General features: G+C 40.4%; 1 protein-coding gene across 2 annotated transcripts; it reads right to left on the bottom strand.

Moving 5' to 3' along the window:
* Nucleotides 1-3666: 3666 nt before the first annotated feature.
* On the bottom strand, nucleotides 3667-23644 carry asip1 (agouti signaling protein 1). Of its 2 annotated transcripts, XM_071545298.1 has the most exons (4): nucleotides 23532-23644; nucleotides 4836-5007; nucleotides 4435-4484; nucleotides 3667-3837 (listed from the first exon to the last, which is right to left on the bottom strand). In XM_071545298.1, the coding sequence occupies exons 2-4, from the start codon at nucleotides 4999-5001 to the stop codon at nucleotides 3667-3669; spliced, it is 387 nt and encodes a 128-aa protein (XP_071401399.1). In that variant the 5' UTR covers nucleotides 5002-5007; nucleotides 23532-23644. The 2 variants fall into 2 exon arrangements, with proteins under 2 accessions (XP_071401399.1, XP_071401400.1); XM_071545299.1 differs by lacking the exon at nucleotides 23532-23644 and having other exon boundaries at nucleotides 3667-3834; nucleotides 4836-5016.
* Between the last annotated feature and the right edge of the window lie 1140 nt (nucleotides 23645-24784).

Here is a 24784-nt window from a genome sequence, read left to right as displayed (position 1 = left end):
TTTGGGGGTGTAGTGAGTAAAAGCAGAATCCCCAAAGCTTATGGTGTTAACCACATTTAAAAGGCTTAAGGGCTTGTGAGCGGATATAAAACAACAAAGGAGTCTGCAATGGAAGGTGCCAGGCCATTAAGTGCCTTGAAAACCAGAACTTTAAGATCTATTGTAAGAGAAACAGAGCCAGTGTAGATCATATACAACAGCTGTTGTGCTCTGGCAGCGGCATGTTTGTTTGGAAGGCCAGTATACAGAGCACTGCAGTGATCAAGGCGACAAGCATGAACAGGATTTTCGTGAATGCAGCGTTAGAGTGTAGATGGACAACATGCATTCTATGTTTTCAGCATTGTACCTTTTGTTTGATCACTTTGTTTCACCTACAGTGTCTTGTAAGCCTGTGTGTATGGTGTATGACACTATGAAAAAAAAGAGTGCATGAGAGTGCAAAAAAGTCAATCAATTAAAGGTCCCATATTTTATGCTTTCCAGTGTTTTATTTTGTCTTGAGCTTCATTAAAAAAAACGTTTGTGTGGTGTCATGTACCAAAAACACTCTAAATCCATTTTGACACGTTCATTTTCCAGCATCTCTCTGAGCCTTACCAAGAACAGGCGGTTTCTGACGCTGTGTCTTTAAGGCTCATTAATATTAACGACCCCTCTGTTCCGATTGGCTAACCGTTTCGAGAGTGAAACGTCAGACACACTGGCCCGGCGGCTACAGGTGTTGAACTGTAGTGAAAACTTTCTGGCAAATAAACAATGGCAACCCCTCGATGTAATCTGATCCAATCATACACTGAGCCAGAGTCAGATCTTGAATCAGGGAGAGAAGACAACGAACCGCCGTCACAACCAAGAAGATGACAACACAACGTTTCAGAATGGTAAATTCTTACCTTTTGTCTTTGTTATCCTTTGTTATCTTATTATTTCACTGCCCACTTGGGTTTGTTTGTGTCGAATTCAGTCACTGGGCGGGTCATGGTGCTGTAGGGGACAAATGACAATGAGCGTACCGTTGTGACTTGAAAGTTACGGAAGTGCACACAGCTTGTTTAAAGACACAGTTTCCTAATATGGATTGTGTGGATTTAGTTGGCGACTGTGCGTTTTGATACTTTCACGATGTTTTAGGTAGCGCATCCAACTCCTTCATAATCAAATTGACAAGGGAAATGTTTTAATGTCTTGAAACTCCAGTGCAGGCTTGCTTCATTTGTTCTCTGTCATCTTGGGATATGGAGTAAAAACTGTTTGGGAGTTGGTGGTGTAGATCAGTGATTCTCAACATTTCTCATATCAAGGACCCCTAATTTAGTCTATATTAGAGCCACGGACCCCCATTTGATGAGATTTTGTCTCTCAGACCCAAATCTGAGAATATTTGTATTGTTAGATATGATTTTGTCCAGAATTCCATGACTATCTGTATTGTAGGTAGAGAGATAACAGAGAAACTATGATCAAAACAGTGATTCTTCTACATTCTCTAATTGTGTTAACTTCTTGTAACTTAATGTAAATGAAATAATGCTGAAGTTTAATAATTCATCAATTTGCTGGGGACCCCCTGGAACCCCCTCAAGGACCCCTGGTGGTCCCCGGAGCCCACGTTGAGAACCACTGGTGTAGATCATGCAGCTTTAAAGGCATACTGAGTAGGGTTTTGCTGCTTGTGGCTTGTAAACACAACTTTCAGAGTTGACCCCTCCTCCCTGTGGTTGCCATAACGGCAGAAAACAGTAAAAAGGTACAAGGCCAAGCAGACAAGGCTCGTTCCAAAACGAGAGTGAATCTGTTGGAGTATTGAAAGAGAGGATGGGGATATCGATGCAGAGTTGGTTTTCTGTTGGACAGGTAGGTGCCGGTTAGCTTAGCTATCAGCTAGGCTACGACAGTAGCTAGCTGCCAGCTCGCTCTAACCAGAACTCCAGTTGGTCTGTTAAAGAGTTCGGGATCGCTACCGCAGCCAGCGAGGCTTTTAGATACAAAACGATTCAGCAGTGGTTTTGGTTGCTGTGCGTGCCATGAAAATGACTGGGCGGGCGCATAGAAGTCCTGTGAGAAATTTTAAAGTGCCTTTGTCCAGAACTGGCTGAAACTGGAACTACTGGCCGATTCCATTGTGGTTCTTTTTTCTAGTTGGGGGATGTGGAGAGAAGTTTTTTTTTGTCCTCCAGAGCCACTAAAGTACGGGTTTTCGATTCCTATTCTGGAGATTTTTAATAAAAGAGAAAGACTTTATTGTAAAAAATAGTATTGAAGTTTTATTATTACAAGCCTTCATAAAATAATACATTTGACACTTAATAAAAATATGATACTGCACATTCATGTACTGCTGTAAAAATGTAAAAAATAAAATCATGTTATATGTAAGGTTGCTACTGCATATTGATTCTGTTGTGTGCTCACAGCTCAGAACTAGTAGTAGTGAAGGAGTCGAGCCCAGGTGACACACAGATCAAACTAACACGTAAACCAAGAAGTGATTCATCTCTCACATCGTTCATTACACGGCTTTATTTCTGATGTCTGTTTTTTTTTCTGAATAACAGACTACTGTTTTAATCATCACTATTAGGAGTCAAGAAGTTCGGTCCTTTTTGTTGATTTTGAATCAAATTAACTGTAGACTTGGTTACTGCAGACAGTCCCGTTGGACTCGTTTTTTAAGCAGAAGCTTGTTAATTACTTTAGCTTGCAATGAAAACATTTAAAATCAATAATTTGTGTTAAATGATTAATATCTTTGGTAAGTAGCCGTGTAATGTGTGGGATAATTTACAGCACCCGCTGCTTTGCATGGGTGTCTTAAATCAACCTGTCAGGGCGTACTGCGATAATGAGCGGCTCGTTGTAAATTACCCCTTACTTCATCTCAGTTCACACTTTATAAATGTTTCCAAACCCCAAAACATTTGGCTTAGTATCTGGATTTATGACATTCCTCAGCCTGTAGCTTCTCCAACTGAGTCGTTCCATTTGAAAATGAAATCACCACTATTTAAAAACTGAGACAACAGGATGATTACTGGCATGGAAGTAAAATTCATGATTAAATATTATTTAACTATCTTGCTTTCGATCCCTAAATATAGTAACATTCTACAGGATGTAATTGTGTGTGGTGAATATTGAACAATTGACATCAGGTAACATATTTCTCCAAAATGGATATACAGCATTATGGAATAAAATCTTTAATGTCCTGAAACATTGAGGGTCCAGGGAAGAGAAAACAGAAAAACAAAAGGCCACCCAGCGCTGCCGATTCTTGGGAAATGCAGAAGCGCAGTCAAGTCCAGATATTGGTTTGATGTAGCGTAGGGCAAGAAAAAGTTACGTTCCTTAAAAAAAAAGAAAATCTCCAAAAATGTTGATGGGGCCTCCTGCGAAGGATTTATGGGATGTGAGGCTTTTGGTTTCCAGCAGAATTTAAACCCTCCCATCTCTCTCCATTTCATTCTCCTCTCTGGAGCAGAGCTGAAAACCAGACGGGCGGGTGGGGAAGTAGAAATAATCCATTACATTTTTACTGCCCTCATATACAGCTACACGAAAACCATAGAATTATGTCTTTTTGACACATTCAATTCTGTAAAATTGTCACGTAAAAAGGTGTTCTTGGTGTGGAGCGGGGCCGGCTTGCTGCTGCAGCTGGTTTCAGCAGCGAGGGTTGCCCATTCGGCAGAAACAGACAGTTTTAAAGAGCCGACATTGGCAGAAGGCGCAGAATTCACAGCACACGTTCCCCGGAGATTTACAGCTTCCCCATAGAGGAACGCAGTTAGGAGGAGGAGGAGGACGCTGCTTCTTCACACTGAACTTGTTCTGCTGGGGAAAAGCAGAGAAATGGATAGATAAATACTTTCTCAACATTTATGGATAATAAAAGTCATGATGATATGTTAGACAAAACTGTAATAATCCCTGTGGAGAAATTATCTCATTACAGGATAAAAAACAGGATATATATGAGAATAAATCAAATGGAGGGGTATCAAATACACACACATTCACACAACTAACAATTACAACATTAGAAAGTAGAAATTACAACTGAAAATATATGAATTATGTATGCAGGGTGTGCAAAATAACCAGTAGAGCAAACTGAGATGAAGGAAAAATGAATGGAAAATATCTATGATATGAAAATAGTTGAGAAAAACCCCCAAAAAACATTAAATCTATGCAATAAGACATTTATACAAATATCAAGATAATTGCAATATATAACAAAGGAGAAAATATGAGTATGAAGAAAATATAATTTACAGAATCTACAGAATACTGTGTATACAGGATTTGCAAATTGTGTGCATTTTGACTTGCATCATGTTAAATGAATGATCGTCATTTCCACGATGAAACCAACCATGTGGATTGAATACAGACAGGCAATTCTAATGTAACTTTTTTTGGGCTTACCTTCTTTGGTTTCTTTACTCTTTTGTTCTTCTTCACTGATTTAGGTAACTCTGAAAAAGAGAATATGTTAAAATAAATACATATATCCCTACAACTTACACAGCAAATAAAACATACTGTCATCAGCATACATGATGATAAACAACATGCAATAGTGATAATTTCACTTTGATATCACACTTTCCATTGCAGTCAATTGGACGGATTTCATAAAAAGTCAACCTCGGACATTAACTGAAACTAGAATGTATTCAGGTTTATGCTTCAGTTCTGTATATTAGCAACTATTTGAAGTCAAACATTGGAGAAATTTAAAAGGTAAAATTAATTCTCTATTGGGGCTTTTAAAACAAAGTGAAGCAACACATAATTACTGAATTTTCCAACAAATGCAAACTTACCTACAATGACAACGGGCGGTGAGTTTACAAAAAGGCTTAAAGACAGGGGGTTAGATGTAGTGCTCCTATTGGTGGAGAGCATGTCTTCAGGGATCATGTGGGCGGAGACCAGGAAGTAGCCTGTAGTGGCGAGGGTCAAGCAGCCGAGCAGCAGGCAGGCATGCATCTTTCTCTGGAATACAAATAGATGTATCCATCATTTTTCTTTACAAAGACACAAAATGCTGTCAAATAAAAGTAACAAGACAAACATCAACAAAATCAGCTGTTATAAAGTGAAGACTTCATACAGTTCAGTACCTTCCACCGACAAGCCAGTTTCTCTAACAGTGGCTGATCTTTGTGTGCCAAAAAATATTTTTTACCAGCAAATATTTTATTAACTAGATTGAGCAAGCAAAGCTGTTTTTTGCAGGTGTGGAATTGTGTGAAATGTGACAGTAAATTGTGATATGGATTTCGGGACTTAATGACTTAACATGATCTCATAAAAAGTAATGAAATGAGCACAGACTCTGAAATGCAGATTTACGTGCTGTGGAGATGAATTATGTGAAAATTAGTCTTCACACATTCCCCCCTAATTGAGATTTGTCCTATTAGGCCAAATTAAATTCTGCTGTCAGTACAGTCACTGGTCTCCTCCATACAGGAAGTGACTGATCCAAACTGAAGAATGAAATCCAGCAGTGAGCAGCGCTGCGTCCAGAGACTCTGTGATTGAACTGTGAAGGCCAATTACCTGAGTCAACACTCCCACCTGTCTATCTCCCTTACATCAGTGATACTCTGTTACACTGTAATCCACTGTAATGTCACACATATGAGTCAGATATTATCTCCATGTGGTGAATGTTACACGACCGATCCAAACTTGCCTCTCAGACACAAAGATATGCGAGGCTAGTCTTTAGCATTAATGTTTTCATTGCGATAAAGTTTCCAAAGAACAACATTAGTGGCAGAACGACCTGAACTGGGAATTAAGACTAAAAAGACCTGCAAGCAGCACCGCTGTATAAAACAACACAGGGAGCTGCTGCCTGTCTGACATCATGAAGGTGATGTCATGCTTATGAGTCCAGGGTTTTTCTCTGTGGGTTGAAAATAACATGAAGTCAGACCTGCTGCGCTCAAATCAGACACGGTCCAGTTAGTTTGTGTGTTTGAGGCTGTGGGAGCTCACATGTAGAGACAGAGGCATGGAGAGGAGGTGGTGTGTTTGTGTGTGTGTGTGTGTGTGTAGGGTAAGGGGGGGGGGAGGGTTTTAGGGTTTTCAAGGCCCATACTTACATTTCTGGACTGAAGCTGCCTATTATATTTCTATGCCAATATTCAATACCTTTATATTTTGACAATTTTCATGTCAAAATATTCCTAAAATTGACACAGTGTTCCCCGCAATCTTTTATTCTTATCAGGGTGGAAAAGCCTCTGAAACATTTAGACCATCATGGGACACTAAAACTCCCAGGAGAATAACAACAACAATAAAACATATTCAGGTATACTTGAGTGGAATCTGATCAAAATTAGAATTTGAATCAGTTGAGATTATGGTTCCCCATAGCAAACTGTAATATTTATCAATTCTACAATAAGAATGTAATCAATCAAACTGCACAAATCCATCATATCACAACATCGACTGGATGATATCTGATTTTTAATAAAATAAGACTGATATATCAGTCTAACTGTAGTCTAATGTATCTTCTGTAATGCTGACTTGATGGATGACCTACATGCCTCATTGGTGCCGGTCAGATTATTATTATTATAATTATTATTATTATTATCATTATTCTGGGTTGGATTGTAGTTTTAGTGTCCCATGATGGTCTAAATGTTGTTTCAGAGGCTTTTCCACAAGAAGAAAACTCTGGAGGAAATTAAAGATATTGAATATCGGCACGAAACATCGGCAGCCTAAATCCAGAAATATGAGCACCGGCCTTCAAAAACCCAACCGGTCGAACGCTACATTGAACTGAAATGGTTTTCTCTCATGCCCAAATAACATGTAGTTATGTGTCTTTCCATAAGGAAGAAATTTAGGCCACCAGGAAAGTAAGTATTAAGGGTTTGGGGGTTTTAAATGCAAGTGTGTGTGTGTGTGTGTGCGTGAGAGGGAGAGACAGACAGAGAGAGAGAATGCGTGCGATTTTCTAAATGTTTTAATATTCATGAATGATTTTGTGTGTTTGTGTAGGTATATGTATGTAAGATCAAACAGTTTGTGTGTTTGTGTGTGTGTTGGGTTTGGGGATGATGGTTAGGCAGGGCAGGTCATTTATTATGTGAATATGTTTTTGTGTACATGTTGTTTGTCTGTTGTCGTGTGTGATATCTCAGACACAGCTGATCAGATTTGGATCAATTCTGGAGTAATGATGCCTCTCACCTCTGTGTTCCAGAATGAAACCTATTGGCCTAAACAAATAACCGCATAAAATGGAAAACCAGCCACATGTTGAATGTTATGAATTTGGTGCACATGTCCAGCTATGCTTTCTCCAGGACTGTTAATGTTTGCCATATTGGAGTTTACATCATTTCGCGTTTCTTGAAAAACCTTGAGCCCTCAAAAGCGAACGCACTGGAAAATCTGATACTTGTACTATCTATTGTCAACTCAGTAAAAAAAAAAAAACTGCTGTAACTATGAGATAAGAAAACAAGCCCCAGGGTTTGCAGTAGCATACCTGTTCCATGACACTCAATTGATGCTCTTTGGCTGTTCAGAGCTGGCACATAATTTATACAGAAGGACGCAGACATGAAAAACCTCTACTGAGGTATAAGACCTCTAGTATTTCTGCCCAGACAGCTTCAGCAGGTCGGCATCAGGTATGTTTTTTAAGGCAGAAAAGCAGTGGAAGCATCCAGCGGGCACGTCAGACCGGCTGAACACGTCAAGCGGCACCTCGAGGCACCTTGACACGCCGGCTGCACTCTGCTCCCTGTGCGTTTGAGGAGTCAGAAGAGGATCAGAGCGGCTGCTGCTCATGACGGGTTTGAAACCGCACTTCAGTAAAGTTAACCGTTTCAAAGCGCGGCGGACGTATAGAGGTGAAACAATGGCAGTAAAGTCAGCGGGCGATTTAACGAGTAGCATAAAGCTGGTCACAAAGCTGTCTGGACAAAATGTGAACGCTATATAGTCTTACTGTAGCTGGTTCTGCAAATATGAGAAGCAGACTTTAGAACAGGATATGAAGCAGAAAATATGATCTAATAAAGTTCCCCGGAGAAACATCAGGTTACACACAGAAATTACAGCTCCGTTGTCTTTGAGTCTAGTGGGAATTTTTACTTTTTTTAATGATCCATCAATCAAGAAAGACGCTCAGCTCAGGCTCCGTTCACACTGCAGCTGAAAGTTTCCCAATTCTGATGTTTTTCTCTTACATGTGACTCAGATCTGGTGTTTTCTAATCAGAGTTAACACACAAAAAGCTTCATGGAGTCGCATTTTTTCAATATCTGATCTGAACCACATGTATTTTTGTTACAAAAACGGATCCCGCGGCACGCGACCTACATGAGACGTGTACTCAGATTTATCACTGGTGATAGCTGCGGTACTCACCGTTGTATCCTGTATGGGAAGGCTGGGTGGTCTTTATGGCTTACTAGTATTCATTTCATCTATACAGCCCTTACTGGAAAATCACCTTCTTATATCGTGTGAATGTTAAGCTCGGCGTCCACCAGATGCGGCACGGCTCCGGCACAGACCTGCGCCCGTGTGAATCAGCGCTGCGATGCCCGACGCGTTGCAGAAGCCGTCCGGAACCCGCACGGCGGTTTCGGCCGCGCTCCGTTCTTTTTCCGCGTCTGATCTATTTTTGCCGGGTCCTCTCGCGTCTGACAAGCGTGAAAATGCACTTTATTTGACTCGCAGGTGATGCGTACGACTCAATCAAACGCGTGCGGTGTACATTGCCTTCCGTTCCGGAGCCGCTCCGATCCCGTGCCCCGGCCGTTCCGCTTCTGTGTCGCATCTGGTGGACATTGGGCTTCAGACCGGAACCTCAGACTCTACCAAACACGCACAAACGACCGGCTCACGCTCCGAGGTCCTGGAGTTAACCCTGAACTCGGAAAGACCGCTTTTATCTTCTGTGCTCCGGATACACAGGACGACCTACAACACATCCTAAAAATGAATACTCTAGTAATCTTTGGTCATTTCAGAAACATGATCACAAACCCCTCAACACCCCCTCAATGATTTCTTTGAGAAATAAATAAAGGTTGAATTTGAAAGTATTTTTAAGCAAATCATACATCATTATTCACCTGAGATGGCCGAGCAGCGTTAGAGAAGGAGACACAGCGACAGAGAGAAAGACAGAGAGAGACTTGATTGGTATTTGGGGAAACGCCTCAGTTCAGTCAAAACTCAAAAGGCACAAACCGTACGCTAAATGTGCTGAACCAGGCGGGGAAAGCGGAGTAGATACACTCCACAGTAGATACAGTATGAACAGTCAAACTGCCATCTCTCTCTCTCTGGTTTGAAATTGATGACTACGGGAAATGAGGTTTCAGTATCTCTCTCTCTCTCTCTCTCTCTCTCTCTCTCTCTCTCTCTCTCCTTGTCTTCCCTATTTCATTTTACTCTACAAGCCATACTGTCCTTTAAAACAGAAATATAACAAATTAAATCTTTAAACAAATCTTGAAATAACTTGGTTCAGAGCTCGGCCTTGAAAACACACACACACACACACACACACACACACACACACACACACACAAACGTTACCGACGGCGAAGTATCAGTGTGCTTTCTCTTCTCGAATTTTTCTATGGACGTCGATGAAGAAATTAGACAGAAAAAAAAAAACCCAGTGAAAAGTTCAGCCGCTGTACTTTGCAGAGCGATGGAAGGAAGATGGTTTATTTTTTCTTCAGGACCTGGACTGAAACATCATCCATGAGTAACACCGACAGAAAACACCCTTCACCCTAAAACTTTACTGAAGGGCCATTTTAGGAGATTTACCAGCAGGCAGATACAATTAGAGCAATTGTGGAAAGAAAATACATCGTCTCATTGTTCCCTATGGAAGAGGATTAGGGCCACATGTGAAAAATTCTACTCCGACTCTCTGACTTTAACCTCAGAATGATTATGTTCTGTCACGTTAACGTTTGCCAGTGAGACAGTTTAGTCCAAGCGAGGCCTAACGGGGTGAAAACTTTCACAAGCTAGATTTTTCTGTCATTGGAAACGTTACACTTTTATATAAACTTGTTGAACTTCTAGTCCTGATAGATTGATAGAAAATGGTCCTTTTGCGTAGATTTTAGGCCAAAAGTACCAAAAAAATGAATGTATGGTGAAGTAATTGTTTGATAGAAAAGAGCACTTTGCTTAGGTTTCAGTTCAAAAATGCCAAATAAATGTATTTTGAAGTAATTTTGCAATAAAAAGCAAAGGGAGATTAATACTTTTTTTATCACCGCTGTTTAGCGTTTGGAACCAAGCCGATATTTAACAATTAGACAGCTGACTCTGAACCTAACTTGATGAAACAGTTTGAAACATTAACAGCACTTGACTTCCCTGCTGGAAATATCAAGCTGTTATATCGCTTTCTGAGTGCAGAAACAGGAAGAAAAACAGCTTTGTTTTAAAGTTGACCACCAGGCATGTCTGACTTTTGAAAACGGTTTTATTAGACGAGGGTGGCAGAGAGGAACATGTAATCCTTTAATAGGACTTACCAGCTTTTCACCCCACAGCAACGTTACGCAACTTCAGTAATAGTTACAACTCAACACCTCCCCCCCCCCCCCCCCCCCCCCCACACACACACACACACACATATACACACGTTTCTGTAGGCCGGTATGCTACATGCAACCGGGGAGTGCGTGCACACAAACAAATACACTGATGTGTGTGTGTGTGTGTGTGTGTGTGTGTGTGTGTGCGTACAAAAGGCAACACAGAAACTCTCTCATGCTCTAAACTGCGGCTGACTGAACACAGACTAGATGTGACGATAATGATTCTGGGATTTATATTTTATTGTAATGACTGTTGGTCATCCCGATATGTTTTCACCCCCCCCCCCCCACACACACACACACACACACACATTCTTTATGCTTCTTGTGTGTTTTTGAGGCTGTAACGCAAAAAGAATTTACCCTTAAGGAACAATAAAGTCTAATCTAAATCTATTTTGTCTAAATCTAAATCTAAAACATTACACTTGAACAATCTTGTGCACATACACACACTCACACACATTCACACACACACACACACAAACTAGTTTTCCCTACCCATCATCAACCCTTCAACACCCAAGTTTTGTTTAAGTAAATTGACAAAAATCCCAAATAAATGCAATTCGACTGATTTGTGCATCATAACACAATTTCACGGTATATTAAGTATATTGTTGTTGTTTTTTTTACCGAAGAATGATCATCTATTTTCACAGTTTAGTTTAGTTTGGTTTAGTGTATTTGCACGGTGAAAAACAAAGACACAAAGCCACATAAAAAAAAAAATCAGATGTATGGATGGATGTAAAATATGAGAAATACCTGAAATTAAATGAAATGAAAGTAGATAATTAATGTAAAGAATTCATGGGTGCAGAGGAGACAAGAGGCTTAAAAATCAGAATTAGTTTTTTGGACCAGGTAAGTTTGGACTTGCTCCTGTAGGCCGCATTTAACACACAACACAGAATTATATGAATAAAAAAATAGAAATATAAACATTTGAGAATTATAAAACAGAATATAAGAAAAAAATAGGATAGAAATAAAAATATAAAATGGTCTCTGTTGGAGCCTTGGACATCATTAATAAAAAAAAGAAATACATATACATGCTGTACATAAAAAAAAAACAAAATTGAAGTCCGCAAATTGATGAAGAAAACATTCCTATCGAAGCTCTTCAGGGATTTTCTGTCCAAACAAAGACTTTTCAAGATCACAACTGGACCGCATGGTAGAAATTACACCAAAAATCCTCCACACACACACACACACACACACACACACACACACACACACACACACACACACACTCTCCCGTGACTATGACTTTGTTTTCGGAGGAGACTTTTTTAAGGGAACGGCGGTGTAACTGGAGGAAGAGGAACATCAGAGCGTCCCGGCGGCCTGGTTCTCATTTTCAAATGATTTCCAGTAATTTCCATCACCATGGAAGTCGCCAATAAACGCCATCGGTTCCTTTTAAATTGATCTGCTCTGCTGCAGAGGCCGCTGGCTCTCTGAACACACAGGCCCGCATTATTTTCTCAATGTCTGTTTTAGTTTGTAAAAAATGAACCACAAAAATGAGTAAAACAAGAGGCAGACCTGCATTATTTTCTTCATGTTTGTTTTTCAGTTTGAGAGAAATAAACGGCTTGAAAAGCAACGGTTCAGTGAAACAGAGACAAACCTGCAGCATTAGACTAATTTGGAAACAGCTTAAAAAATAAGTGAATATCAGAGACAGACCTGTATGATCAGATTAATTTGAAGATAAAAAAAAACCAGTAATGGCTTAAAAAATCCCCAAAATATTTTTAAAGAAACTGACTGATTAAACAATTATAAAAACAGAAACGCACCTACATTTTTTAGATTCATATGAAAAAACAAGGATTACAAAAACACTCAGTGAATCAGAGACTTATTTTACTTAAAAAATAAAAAACAAACAACGGCTTAAAAATGAGTAAAACAGACAAACCTGCATTATTAGATTAATTTAGTAAAATGTTTTAAAAAACTGCTTCAAACAGAAATAGATCTTCATTATATTATTACTGTATTAAACTGTACTTATACTATACTATGACTTTTAATACTTATGTACATTTTGCTGCTATTACTTCTATACTTTTACTTCAGTAAACTTTTTAATGCAGAACTTTTACTTTTAATGGAGTATTTTTTCCGTTATCGTGTTGCTACTTCTACTTAAGTGAAGGATTTGAGGACTTTTCCCCACCACTGACATACACTAATAAAGGCTTTAAAAAACAGAGACAGTGATTTAATTATCTGTATTTTAACAGAAGAATATTTTCATTTGGTTACTTTTTAACAGGAATTGTTTAACAGTGATCGAACCTGTGAGCTCTCTGTTACAGGACGGCCACTCTAATCACACACACACACACACACTTGTGGCATTTTGCTCACAACTTACATCCACCCAACTTACATCCACCCAACTTACACACATTACATACTCGCACATCTTACACATACACACACGTAACTTGAATAGACACACAGCTATACTGCGTAAACACACTCAACTTCAACACAGTTTACACACTTTTTCAGCTAGCTCTCTGTCTCTAGCTGCTTGGTAGAGATTTAGACTTGAGCTAACAGACAGTCCTCCAGTGTTCCTGCATGATGAAGACACAGATGGCTGGCTGGCTGTCATAACACACACACAGCAATATTTCACTGTCTTCATTTTTCTAATCCAGACATTCATAACACCTGGAGCCAGTTCTGCAGTCCAGACACAGACCAGTAGCTTTCCGTAATTTAGAGACCGGTAAATTCATTCAACATGGCTGGCCAACACAAAAACACACACACACACACACACACACACACACACACAAATTTGCATTACTATACTTGCGCCTTAGACCTTAGAAATACAAAAATACACACACAAACACACACACACACACACACAGCAACATATGACAACCTCTGTAACATAAATTAACCGAGCTCGAGACCTACCAGACACACACACACACACACACACACACAGTGAATTGACCTACTAGCTTTAGCATAAATTCACAAAGAGAATAATAGAAATAGAAACAAAGAAAATATAAAAAGAAAATAATCATAATTATAAAAAAAAAACCCCATCATAGTCAGTGAAGTTATAAATTCCATGAATGAAATATAGATTTTTTTAAGAAAACTGAATACGCTTCTGAGCAAAAAATACTACTGAACTGAATACTAATGACACAATATTAAATTGAATGTTTGACTGATGATGTTTGTTCTGATGATTATATCACAATAAAAGTTTATGTTCCTAATTGGCTTATAGTCTGCTTGAAGTGCATCTCAGTGGATTTAACATTTCCATCTACCTGCAGAAATCAGTCATTTGCACTTCTTCTGTGGTTTTTACCTCCGCCAATGGAATTGGACGGGGGTTTTGTTTTCGCCCCATTCCGTCTGTTTGTTTGTTTGTTTGTTTATTTGTCTGTTAGCAGGATTTCTCAAAAAATGGATCAATGGATTTGCACGACTGGTCATGGGGCGAGGACGAACTGATTAACTCGTCATACCGATTGGCCAAAGGGGGGCGTGGCTTCTTACAAAAAGGCATATAACGTACAAACAGATTCACGTAACACCATCACACTTTGTGGCCAATCAGCAGACAGAAGAAGAGGCAAACCCTCCATTATTGGCCTAATCAAACAACATGGAGACACCGGAGAGCTAATTTTTCAATTCAATTTTTCTAAAACTTGGTCCAGTGGTTGAAGAGCAGCACTGATGGAAACAGAACAGATAGAGAGCTGATTGGTCATGTGGTGTTAAGATAATCAGATAAAATGATTAAAGTGGGTAGAATGTGAATAGACAGATCTGATGTCCCATTTCAGGTCCAGTCAGGAAAATGTGAAACAAGTTGGGAATGTGGCGTGGAAGAAATTATAAAAAGAATAGCTCACCCAGAAATGAAAATTCAGTCATTATCTTCTCATCCTCATGCCAGTTGAAACTCTGGTTTAGTTTGTTAGTCCATAAAACAGTCCAGGAGCTTTCCAGCACGACTTCATAGCAGCGTTCTCCAGAACCCCTGAAGTCTACGGGGACCGATCTTTAGAGCTCCAAAAAGAGCAGAAAAAGAACAGAAAATATCCATAAAATGACTCCATACAGCTGTTGCAGTATAATCCAAGTCTCCTGAAGCCAACGATCGCACAGTGAGTGGAAAAGACAGATACTGACGCCATTATTTAGAGCAAATCTTCACTACAGCCAGTTGTTTTAGGTTGCGCGGTCATGTGAATCTCCTCCACTTCCTTGTTTACACTCCTAGTCTTCGGGTTACGTCACGCAAAGCTTCACTCAGACCTAAAGTTACCTCTTCGGTCTTTGGTCTGTTTCCTAGCTGTTGTAGCTTCTCTCCCCAGCGCCGATATTTAAAAATAAGTGAACTGAACTGGCCATGTCCTATTGGCTGATCTGTGGTACCAGGTGATGTCACCACCTGTTGTACTCTATAGAAGGTGACATCGCCTGGTACCAAAGACCAGCCAACAGCAGATGGCTAGGTCAGTAGGGCTGCAACTAACGATTATTTTCATTGTCGATTAATCTGTAGATTATTTTCTCGATTAATCGATTAGTTGTTTGGTCTATAAAATGTCAGAAAATGGTGAAAAATGTGGATCAGTGTTTCCCAAAGCCCAAGATGACGTCCTTAAATGTCTTGTTTTGTCCACAACCCAAAGATATTCAGTTTACTGTCATAGAGGAGGAAAGAAACCAGAAAATATTCACATTTAAGAAGCTGGAATCAGATAATTTTGACTTATTTTTCTTAAAATTATCAAAATAGTTGGCGATTAATTTAATAGTTGACAACTAATCTATTAATCATCGCAGCTCTATAGTTCAGTACCCTACTTTTCACCATTAGATGTCAGGCTTCACCACAGATTTGGGTTTGGGGTTTAAAAAATGATCAGAGTGAGAGGTCTTCCCGGCTGGTTGAACAGAGAGAAGCCTGTGAGAATACAACTGTGACTTTTCACAACGATCCGGCGGCTAACTGCTGGATGTCAGTTTCTCGGCTAAATCCTCCTGTCGTCCGGCTGTGACCTTTCTCCTCAGAGGATTCCCGTCCAAAAGTCCGGGGAGGAAAAGCGGAATTACAGCTTCTGAAGCTCTACAAAGAACGGAGGTATGTGAAATAATTCACATGTTTAGTTTTAGAGTGAGCCGACGCTTGAAAGTCTGATAAGCGGATAGCGTTATAAGGTCACTTTCAGCAGAGTTTGTGAGTTTGTGTGACTAGGAGATTCACACTACCGTGCACGAGCAACCGTTTTTCTAAAACAACTGGCTGTAGTGAAGATTCGCTCTAAATAATGGTGTCAATATCTGTCTTTTCTCACTGTGCGATCGTTGGCTTCAGGAGACTTGAATTATACTGCAAGAGCTGTACGGAGTCATTTTATGGATATTTTCTGTTCTTTTTCTGCTCTTTTTGGATCTCTAAAGATCGGTCCCCAAAGACTTCAGTGGTTTTGGAGAATGCTGCTATGAAGTCGTGCTGGAAAGATCCCGGACTGTTTTATGGACTAACAAACTAAACCAGAGTTTCAACTGGCATGAGGATGAGTAGATGATGACTGAATTTTCATTTCTGGGTGAAGTATTCCTTTAACTTTTGTTTCGAAATCCAACATGTGGAACTGGAATATATATTGACAATTGCATAGTGTTGATGGAGGATAATATAGTTTATCTCCGTGTTTCATCACTGTTGTTTCTGAATCTCTTTGCGTCTGTGTTTCATCACCACACAAATAAGCAGCTCTTCATCTGCGCCACAAGGTTAACCAGCAGATTTGTGTGTGTGTGTATGTGTGTGTGTGTGTGTGTGTGTGTGTGAATCCAGCATCTGACTATGAATGAACTTCTTTGAAGTTGCATTCATTTCCACTGAGGCGGCAGACGGAGGGCAGCGAGCCAGATGTCACCCATTTTCACTGGGAGATGATGGGAAAATGTTACCAAGCTGAGGCCGGCTGTGACCGCAGGAGGAGCTGTGCCAAAACTTCAAATGATTTGACATTTTTTTTGTCATCCCCCGTCATGTATTCACTAACTTGTACCCAAAAAAAAAAAGGCTGTCAAAGTGTGATGAGCCCGTGTAAAACTAAGCTCTTGTTTAACACACCAGCTGTGTGAAAGAGGAGTTTTAGTCGGACTGTCTTTGTCACCTTCAAATATGACAATTACAAGTGACTTATTTTTTTATTTTTGAAATGTTGACGAAGGCCAGCAGGATCAAATGTACCAGATTTAATTGTTCTGTTTTTAAATAGCTGGCAATTAAATGCTTTTTATTGCTAGAGTTGCCTTGCTCTGTTTTTTGGACAGCAGTTTGAGGCCAGAGACAGAGACACAAACAGATAAAAAAGCAGACACTCTTATGAAATTCAGTTTGTAGGGATACTGTAGATTTAGTATGATCATCTTGTGAATGCTTTCACTGTCTGTCTCTTTTTTAAAATAAAATATATCTATTTTTAAAAACATATATATTTCAAAATGTTCTGAACGGATTTGGCTGAAATCTCGGCCCAGGTTGATTAGGTTCTGATGATGATCTGGATTTGGGATTTCCACCATTAGACGATTATTGTTTTTTTTTTTTAACTATTATAACTATAACTATTACGCTGCGTTCATGTGCTGGTGAGAAAGTCCGACATCCGGGACTTTGGATGCTAAACAGCGTTGCTTTCAAGTTATATTTTGTCAAAAGATCAAACCCAGAAGATGAACGATAAACAAAGATAAAGCGCTACGGAGGCTGCAGCTGTGACAGATGGAGGATCGCTCAGCGCTGGTGGAGGTCTGAGCTCTACTGAGAGAATTCTACTTGATTTTGTAAAATTCACTGTAAACAAGCAAAGGCCGTGCAAAGACTTGGAAGAGCGTTTCTCCCTCCACAGCTGATACTAAAACACTGCAAAGCCAACGAGAAGATTTACTTCGACAGAGGGTTAATAATGTCTGGTAGTCTCTCTCTCTCTCTCTCTCTCTCTCTCTCTCTCTCTCTCTCTCTCTCTCTCTCATAGACAAACACCCTCAGGCTTTTTATTTTGGTCTATAGTCTTTGTTTTATTTTTCTGTTGTTTTGAAAACAGAGTTCTTATGAAAGCTATAAAAGAGCAACAGTAAAAGTTAAGGTCATACTACAAAAGCAACAACCTGCATTCATTCCACTGACACACACACACACACACACACACACACACACACACGCCTTCACGTATGTGAAGCATGTGATTGGCAGATTGGACAGAACCCTCTGAAACTGCCTGTAAAATTAAATGGTTGGCCTGAAAAAGCAATAACATTAAGTCTAACTGCACTCATCTATGTTTTTCACTGCGTCTTAAACCAACATTTAATTCACCACATGGCTCTATAAATATGAGACTTTAACATTACAGGCATTTCGCTGATGTTGTTATCCAGAGTGCTAAGTAGAATAAGCTTCGATTCCTGCATCATTAGTTATGATGTGAAGTTTCAGATGTCGAAGCAGCAAACAGATGTTTCAAACTCTCCCCCTGACCCAGAAGTGTAACTATAAGGCTAAGTGAAGAAATAAAAGCCTGGGGAAATGATTTACAATACAATTAACAGATATCAGTATTCCTCTGTCGGAGTGAGCTTTTATTGGATCTGGATTCCTATCAGAAGAGGCCTTTAAAACTATTTCTCAGGAGGAAAGACCTATAATCTGACGTCAAACACACACGAACCAAGCTGCTAGTTTAAATTGGAATCATGGAAAGAAATGAAACAAATTATAAACAATCTTATAAATCAAAGATAAAAGCCGCAGAGAGCTTGTCAACATGGTAACATTAAATTTTCAGATCTACGTTGTTTTCTGCAGCTTGTTCGTTTGTCTTGAAGCTGCTCTCTCTCCCTGCGTGTCCTCTGAAGAAAGATTCTTAAAATTTTAAGATCCTGAACAACAACAACACAAACAAGAACAACAAGACTAGCAGCCCTGTGATTGGAAGATCACCAGTTTGAATCCCAGGGGATAAAAAATGGTTAAAGCAATAATCCTTGACATTTTCATCTAAATAAATGTTTGTTTTGCTGCTCGTTTTTTTGCTCTAACTCAACAGTGATCCAATATATCTCCAGTTCATAAATCTTCTCCACCGTCTGTTCTAAACATCCGGTGTCTGGTCGCTCTTTCCTGGGAAAAATCCTCTGCTGCACAGGAAGTGATGCGTTTTACGTTGAACGGAGCAGACAAAGAAGAGAGAAACTCAAACAAGCAACAGAATTGCTCATCTGACGCTTTTATGTGACTTACAATGAGTGCAACAGTAATGTGATTATATAATGCAATGTGATATGTTATTGATCACCATCAGTGTTGGGCAAGTTACTCGGAAAATGTAATCAATTACTCTTTACTTATTCCTCGTTTAAAAAGTAATCTCATTGCTTTATAATTCCTCAGCAGCAGCAGTAATTAGTTCCGTTACTCTGCGTTTCGTTGGCAGCAGCGGCTCCTTGTTTCTCCCTGAGTTTCTCATCGCTGTGTTTCTGTATCAGATGCTTTGATAAACTGGATGTTGTGTTTTTTCTCTGTGGAAAGTTTACAACAGACCAGAATGTTCTCTGCATCCTCCACTGAGATCGATTCAAAGTGACGGGAAAACTTCCAGCTGCTGAAAGTCTCTCCCTCAGCCTCCAGCTTTTGTTTTGCTTCTTTAGAGCAGAGGTTCTCAAGTGTTTTTCAGCCAAGGACCCCTTACAAGATAGAGAATATACCGGGGACCCCCGCATTCTGATTTGTGATTTTGGGCTATATAAATAAAAATTGACTTGACTTGACATGTATGTCCCTTGGAATAATCTGACGTAGCCTATTTTTTTTTACACTTCGATAGTCTTAGTTATGTGAAAGAACAACACAAGAGAAATGTATTAGAAAGATATTAGATATGTATTAAAAATATTTGCTCAACACAGAATACCCATAACACAATCAATCAATTAGCTGCAAGTAACACTGTACCTAAACAAAATATCAAAGGGAAATCAAGAGAAAAGTGCTAATTTTAAGTGCATTTCAGAACATATATACACACACACACACACACACACACACATACATATCAAGATAAAGTGTTTCACTCTTAGTTCATAAGTAATGATTGATAAAAGTCTAATCATAACAACCCTAACCCTAACCATAACAAACTGAACACATGCCTGCATTGCAATTGGACTCCCAAATTTAGACACTCTCAATCTTTCCAGGAGTTGTGACTTGATATCAGAAGACATGTCCTCTTCTGTACACGGACCCCCTGGCAGAGTGCCACGGACCCCTGGGGGTCCCCGGACCCCACTTTGAGAACCACTGCTTTAGAGAACGGGCGCCGTAAAGCTGCCGCTTGTCCTGAAGAGACAGATGAGGGAAACACACACAGGGGTTTGGACAAAAAGAAATTAAAAAATGTCAAAGGAAAGAAGACAAAACGTTGAAGGGGGTTCAGGTTTAAGGAACGCAGTAACGCAGCGTTACTGGGATTAGTAACTGAATTTGAAACTGTAATCTCTTACACTGTTACTGAAAAAAGTAATCACATTACTGTAACTTGTTACCGCCCAACACTGATCACCGTGTAGGAAACTGTCTCTTCTCTTTTGTCTTACCGCTCAGTACTGCAGAATAAATCTCGGCTCCTTGATCTCCAACATCAGCAAACCAAGCAGCCGATCGTAACGAGATCAATGATGCCTGAGAATAATCCTGTTAACACCAGAGAGAGTCAGAGCTTTCTTCCTTTTTTAGACATGACATTAGTCATGAGCAGCTCAGACCCAGGAAGAGCAGATCTGAGGAAGTGTTACAGCTTCGTCACTCTCGGCCTCTTTGAAGGAACGACAAGAGGTTTCTGGCAGGTTCTGGTGCGGTGGCTTCAGGAGGATAAATCAGCCTGACAGTCTGTAGTAGTTCCTGTCTGTGTCACGTCTGTAACTGACATCTGGGGCCGCTCCGCACCGCTCGCCTTTTATCTGGTGAAAGTGCTACGGGTAGACATAAATTATTCTAATCTACAAGGGATTTAGAAAGGAGAGATTCATTCTAAAACTCCTCGAAAAAAAATTATTTTCCTGATGTGGTAATCTCATGCTAATGATTTCAATAACTATATTCAGCGTTGGGCTTTATACTTTCATGCCAGCAGGCACATCAGAGCAGGTGTCACATTTTCCAAGCGGTTGATATTTCATTTTTCACACTTCAGGGTTTCAAACAAACTGCACAGGTGTTCGAGTTGGACGAAACTTTCAAAAGAGAAGAACAACTGGAAGCCACATGAGGAGCTTCTTTCCAAAATGAGATATTCAACTTTTAGCCAAGTAACCTGATAATTCCCATAAAAGTACAGCCAGGTAGTGCCTGGTGATGCCAACTCCTGCAGTAACCAGGGAGCTTGTTGGCGATCTTTCTTGTTTCCTCCTTTGTTATTTTTTATTTTTTTTTTTTTACAGAAGAAGAACTGGGTAGTTAGCATGAGCAGCGAGATAGCCACCATGACTGAACAGATAGAGAAAAGAGAAACTCAAACTGCATCAACAGCAAATCCAAGCTCCGCCCACACTGCTTGATTGACAGGTGATCTGTGGGTGTGCAGTGCAGAAACACAGTGAGGCTGAGTGACAAAGATGGAGACAAATAAAAAAAACAAACAAACAGGAATCTCATTAATTACCCCTTGAAAAAAATTTGGAGACTAAATTAAAAAAAAAGAGGATTTTGTGGATTACCACTTTAAATACATTTTTTACTGGGATTATGGGAATTCATCACAGCGAAGAACGGCCTCTTGGGAGAAATATTGAGCAACAGATACTGACTATTCTAGATCTATAATGAGTTGTCCTCACAAAGAGGCCTATTAGGCATTAAGTAAGCATTTCCCCGCTATGCATAAATATCCCAGGGAATATCTCATATCTATTCTCAGAGCGTTGTGGCTCTGACCGCTTCACTCCTCCTTACTGTAATGCTGGCGATCTGAAAATTGACGATAATTCCACTGCTGCACTCATTGTAAGTCACTCTGGGTAAGAAAATCAGCTAAAAGTAATGGAAAAATACAAATAAAAGCACCATTTGGGAATTTGAGTGTTGTTAATAGAAGGCAAGCATCTGGTTTATGCCAACAAAGGCACTTTGTTGGCATAAACCAGATGCTTTTGTTGATGCCTTTGTTTGTTTGTAAACCATGAGCGCTTACAATTTATCATCGATGGCCGCAAAAAGATTTGAACCCGTAACTGACGATGCATTGATCAGGTATTATCTGATCAGGTCTGATTCTGACTGGTGATTTTTCAGCAATGTGATCGGCAGATCACCGATCAGATTCATCCAAAGCGCCTCGCAGTTCCATGAGTATACAATAGAATAGAATAGATTTGCAGATTTGTCCTCATGGGGAAATCTGGGTTGCAGTGGAACAGATCTGAGGTGTTTATGAACAGGACACAGAGGGACACAATAAAAAGAACGAAATAAAATAACAAAACAAAACAAAAACAAAGCACCAGACAATGGACATCTGCAACATGCGATTCACTGTGTAATATTATTAAAGTATAAAGTATTTTAGCATCGATGGCCCAAAGGGAACTGAACCTGTAGCTAGCACTGATCAGCAGGGACGCACTGATCAGGTTTTCTGGAGCCGTTTCCAACCGCTGATTTTTCAACAGTATGATCGGCCGAGCGCCGATCAGATCGTTGATTGAAATGATTAACCCAGACTTTCTGCTGACAGCAAGCAGAAATGGTAAAAGTCCAATCCAGCAGTGTGCGGACTGTTTTTATGGCTCCCATAAAATGTGGAAATAAATCCTAAATTTCATCTATAGTAATAACATGTTAGCGTGTATTTTGATGACAGGTAGCAGTCAGCTCTGCCTTCTGTCTGGTACTGTATGTTAAACTGGTTCTGATCACTGATCAAAGGCTGTGATCAGAAATGAACTGTCAATACCAGATGGACATGCAGCGCTGCTGACTGGCACAAATGGTCTGAGAGGATCGACCTCTTTCCTGATCTGGCAATTTAAACTCTATTTTTTGATCGGGCATTTGAAACTGATCGGACAGTTATGATCGGCGGCTGATCGATCGCTGCTCCTCTCCCCCTCACCCTGGCAGTGTTACTGCCTTACTCTGCCCATTGATCTGCACAGGATCACCAGTTAAGAGCAGAAACGGCCAGGTACTGTCATGCTCTCTGACAGTATTAACACACACGTTGTGGTAAAGTAAACACCTAAATTCACTTTATCCAATTTTTTGATGTGTGGAAACAAAGGAAAGCCCCACATTGACAGCGTAAACTCACAGAAACCTTCATGAGGCTCAGTCCAGATCTCCAGCAGAATCAGCCTTGTTTCAGCAACATGCTTTTTCTCAGTAATTACAGACAGCAAAATCCAACATGATAAACCTATTTGCTTTCTGTTCCCACTAATCAGTGACAAATTCCTTTCCATCTCCGGGCATTTGGTAACGGCCCCAAATGACATTGTATTTGAGCAATCTGCACACCACTCAGTGGAGGTCAGAGGCCACATCTGTGAAAGACCCTCTTACGCACAAGACATACAGGGAGAATATCGAGGAATTTTAACAGGTTCAGAAGGGGCTTCACTTCATGGAATCAGGCTTTCAGTCTGTCCTCTGACATTAAAGTGGAAGACTGTAAAGTTTTGAAATCTCTGACGCATCATCATCAAAGCGTTTGAAACGTGAAATGTTTCTGCTCTTTCATCGCTCATCCACTCTCCTCTACTTTCTGAACAAGACAAGATAGGAGCAAAATTTCCATTCACCTTACCTGTGGTTGCCAGGCCAATTGTGCGTCAGTCTCGCTCTCTCGCTCTCCCTCTCTCTCTCTCTTTCTCTCTCCCTTTCTCTCTCTCGTTTCTTTCGTGCGTAGGTTACCGCTCTCCTTTCTTCCCCCTCTCTTTCTCGCTATATTTCTTCTTCTCTCTCTCTCTCTCTCTCTCTTTTTAGTGCATAAGTCGCCACTCTCCTTTCCTCTCCTCCCTCCCTCTTTTGCACTTCACCTCTCTGATTTCCTCTTTTTCTCTCAGTATATTTCTGGCGTTTTCTCCGTCCCACTACGTCTCTCTCTCGCTCCCTCTTTTAGTTCATCCCTCTCTCTCTCTCTCTCTCTCTCTCTCTCTCTCTCTATACAAGCCTCTCGCTCGCCTCGCTCTCTCCTCCCTCTCCTCTGTTATCGCTGGTTAAGTAGCAGTACCTTGCCTCGCTGTCAATAATGAAGACATAATGGGAGGTTTCCACTGGAAGGCGGGGCCAGCGCTGCAGTGTGTGTGTGTGTGTGTGTGTGGGGGCGGGGGGGGCGGGGGGGAGAAGACAGGAAAAGGTCAAATTATACAGAGGATGGACAGGGAGACTTGAACCAGACGCTCCTATGACATGTTCTTTCGTTGGTGTCCTTTTGTTGGCGGGCCGATATCGCAGGCCGATACTGGCCTTCACATGGAGAACCCCCTCTGCCCCTCTGCCCCTCTGCCCCTCTTAGAGCTCAGCGGTCTGTGATGTGCAGGAGCTTTTGGTGTTGAAGTGTTACTTAATTTATTTAGTTGTTAATTCATTTAATTAGTTATTTCCCCCCCCCCCCTCAACCTGCCTCGTCTAGCCTACTTCTGTTGCTTCAGTTTGTGATTTCCTACGTTTCCCAGAATGCCTTTCGACAAGCCGCACAGAGTGGGGGCGTGAGCTTGTTGCTTTCGATCAAAGATCGGGATACGGGTTCATACACCGCCCATCAAAAGTCTGGGGACACCTTTCCTTTTCTAAATTTGCAGCGTACTATTTGACTTTCTCTGTTATTTTTCAATGAAGAAGTAAGGGGGGGAAATGCCTGCAATGCTTTTGTTACTGTAACATGAAATATCTGTTTCATAATACTTTGGATCTGTTTCTTCATCACTCAGCTTCATGTTGATCACAGTCTGTCTGTGGTGTGAACAGAAGGTTTTTCATAGAGTGTCTCTGACTGCTGGATGAAGAAAGTGTGAGCAGCAGTTCAGCTGCTGAGGAGGTTTTTTTTTTTTAT

This window comes from Centroberyx affinis, unplaced genomic scaffold, assembly GCF_046629955.1.
Source record: "Centroberyx affinis isolate AG114_WGS23_722 - 3 ecotype Tasmania unplaced genomic scaffold, CSIRO-AGI_Caff_v1 ptg004850l_1, whole genome shotgun sequence".
Classification (NCBI taxonomy): domain Eukaryota; kingdom Metazoa; phylum Chordata; class Actinopteri; order Beryciformes; family Berycidae; genus Centroberyx; species Centroberyx affinis.
This window is presented reverse-complemented; position numbering and strand designations above follow the sequence as displayed.

Excerpts from the sequence above, each read along its gene's own strand:
- asip1 (XM_071545298.1), bottom strand. The coding sequence starts at position 5,001 with ATGCATGCCTGCCTGCTGCTCGGCTGCTTGACCCTCGCCACTACAGGC. Across the intron at positions 4,485-4,835 it reads ACCGCCCGTTGTCATTGTAG|AGTTACCTAAATCAGTGAAG; the intron begins GTAAGTTTGCAT and ends TCTCTTTTTCAG. Across the intron at positions 3,838-4,434 it reads GAGTAAAGAAACCAAAGAAG|CAGAACAAGTTCAGTGTGAA; the intron begins GTAAGCCCAAAA and ends GCTTTTCCCCAG.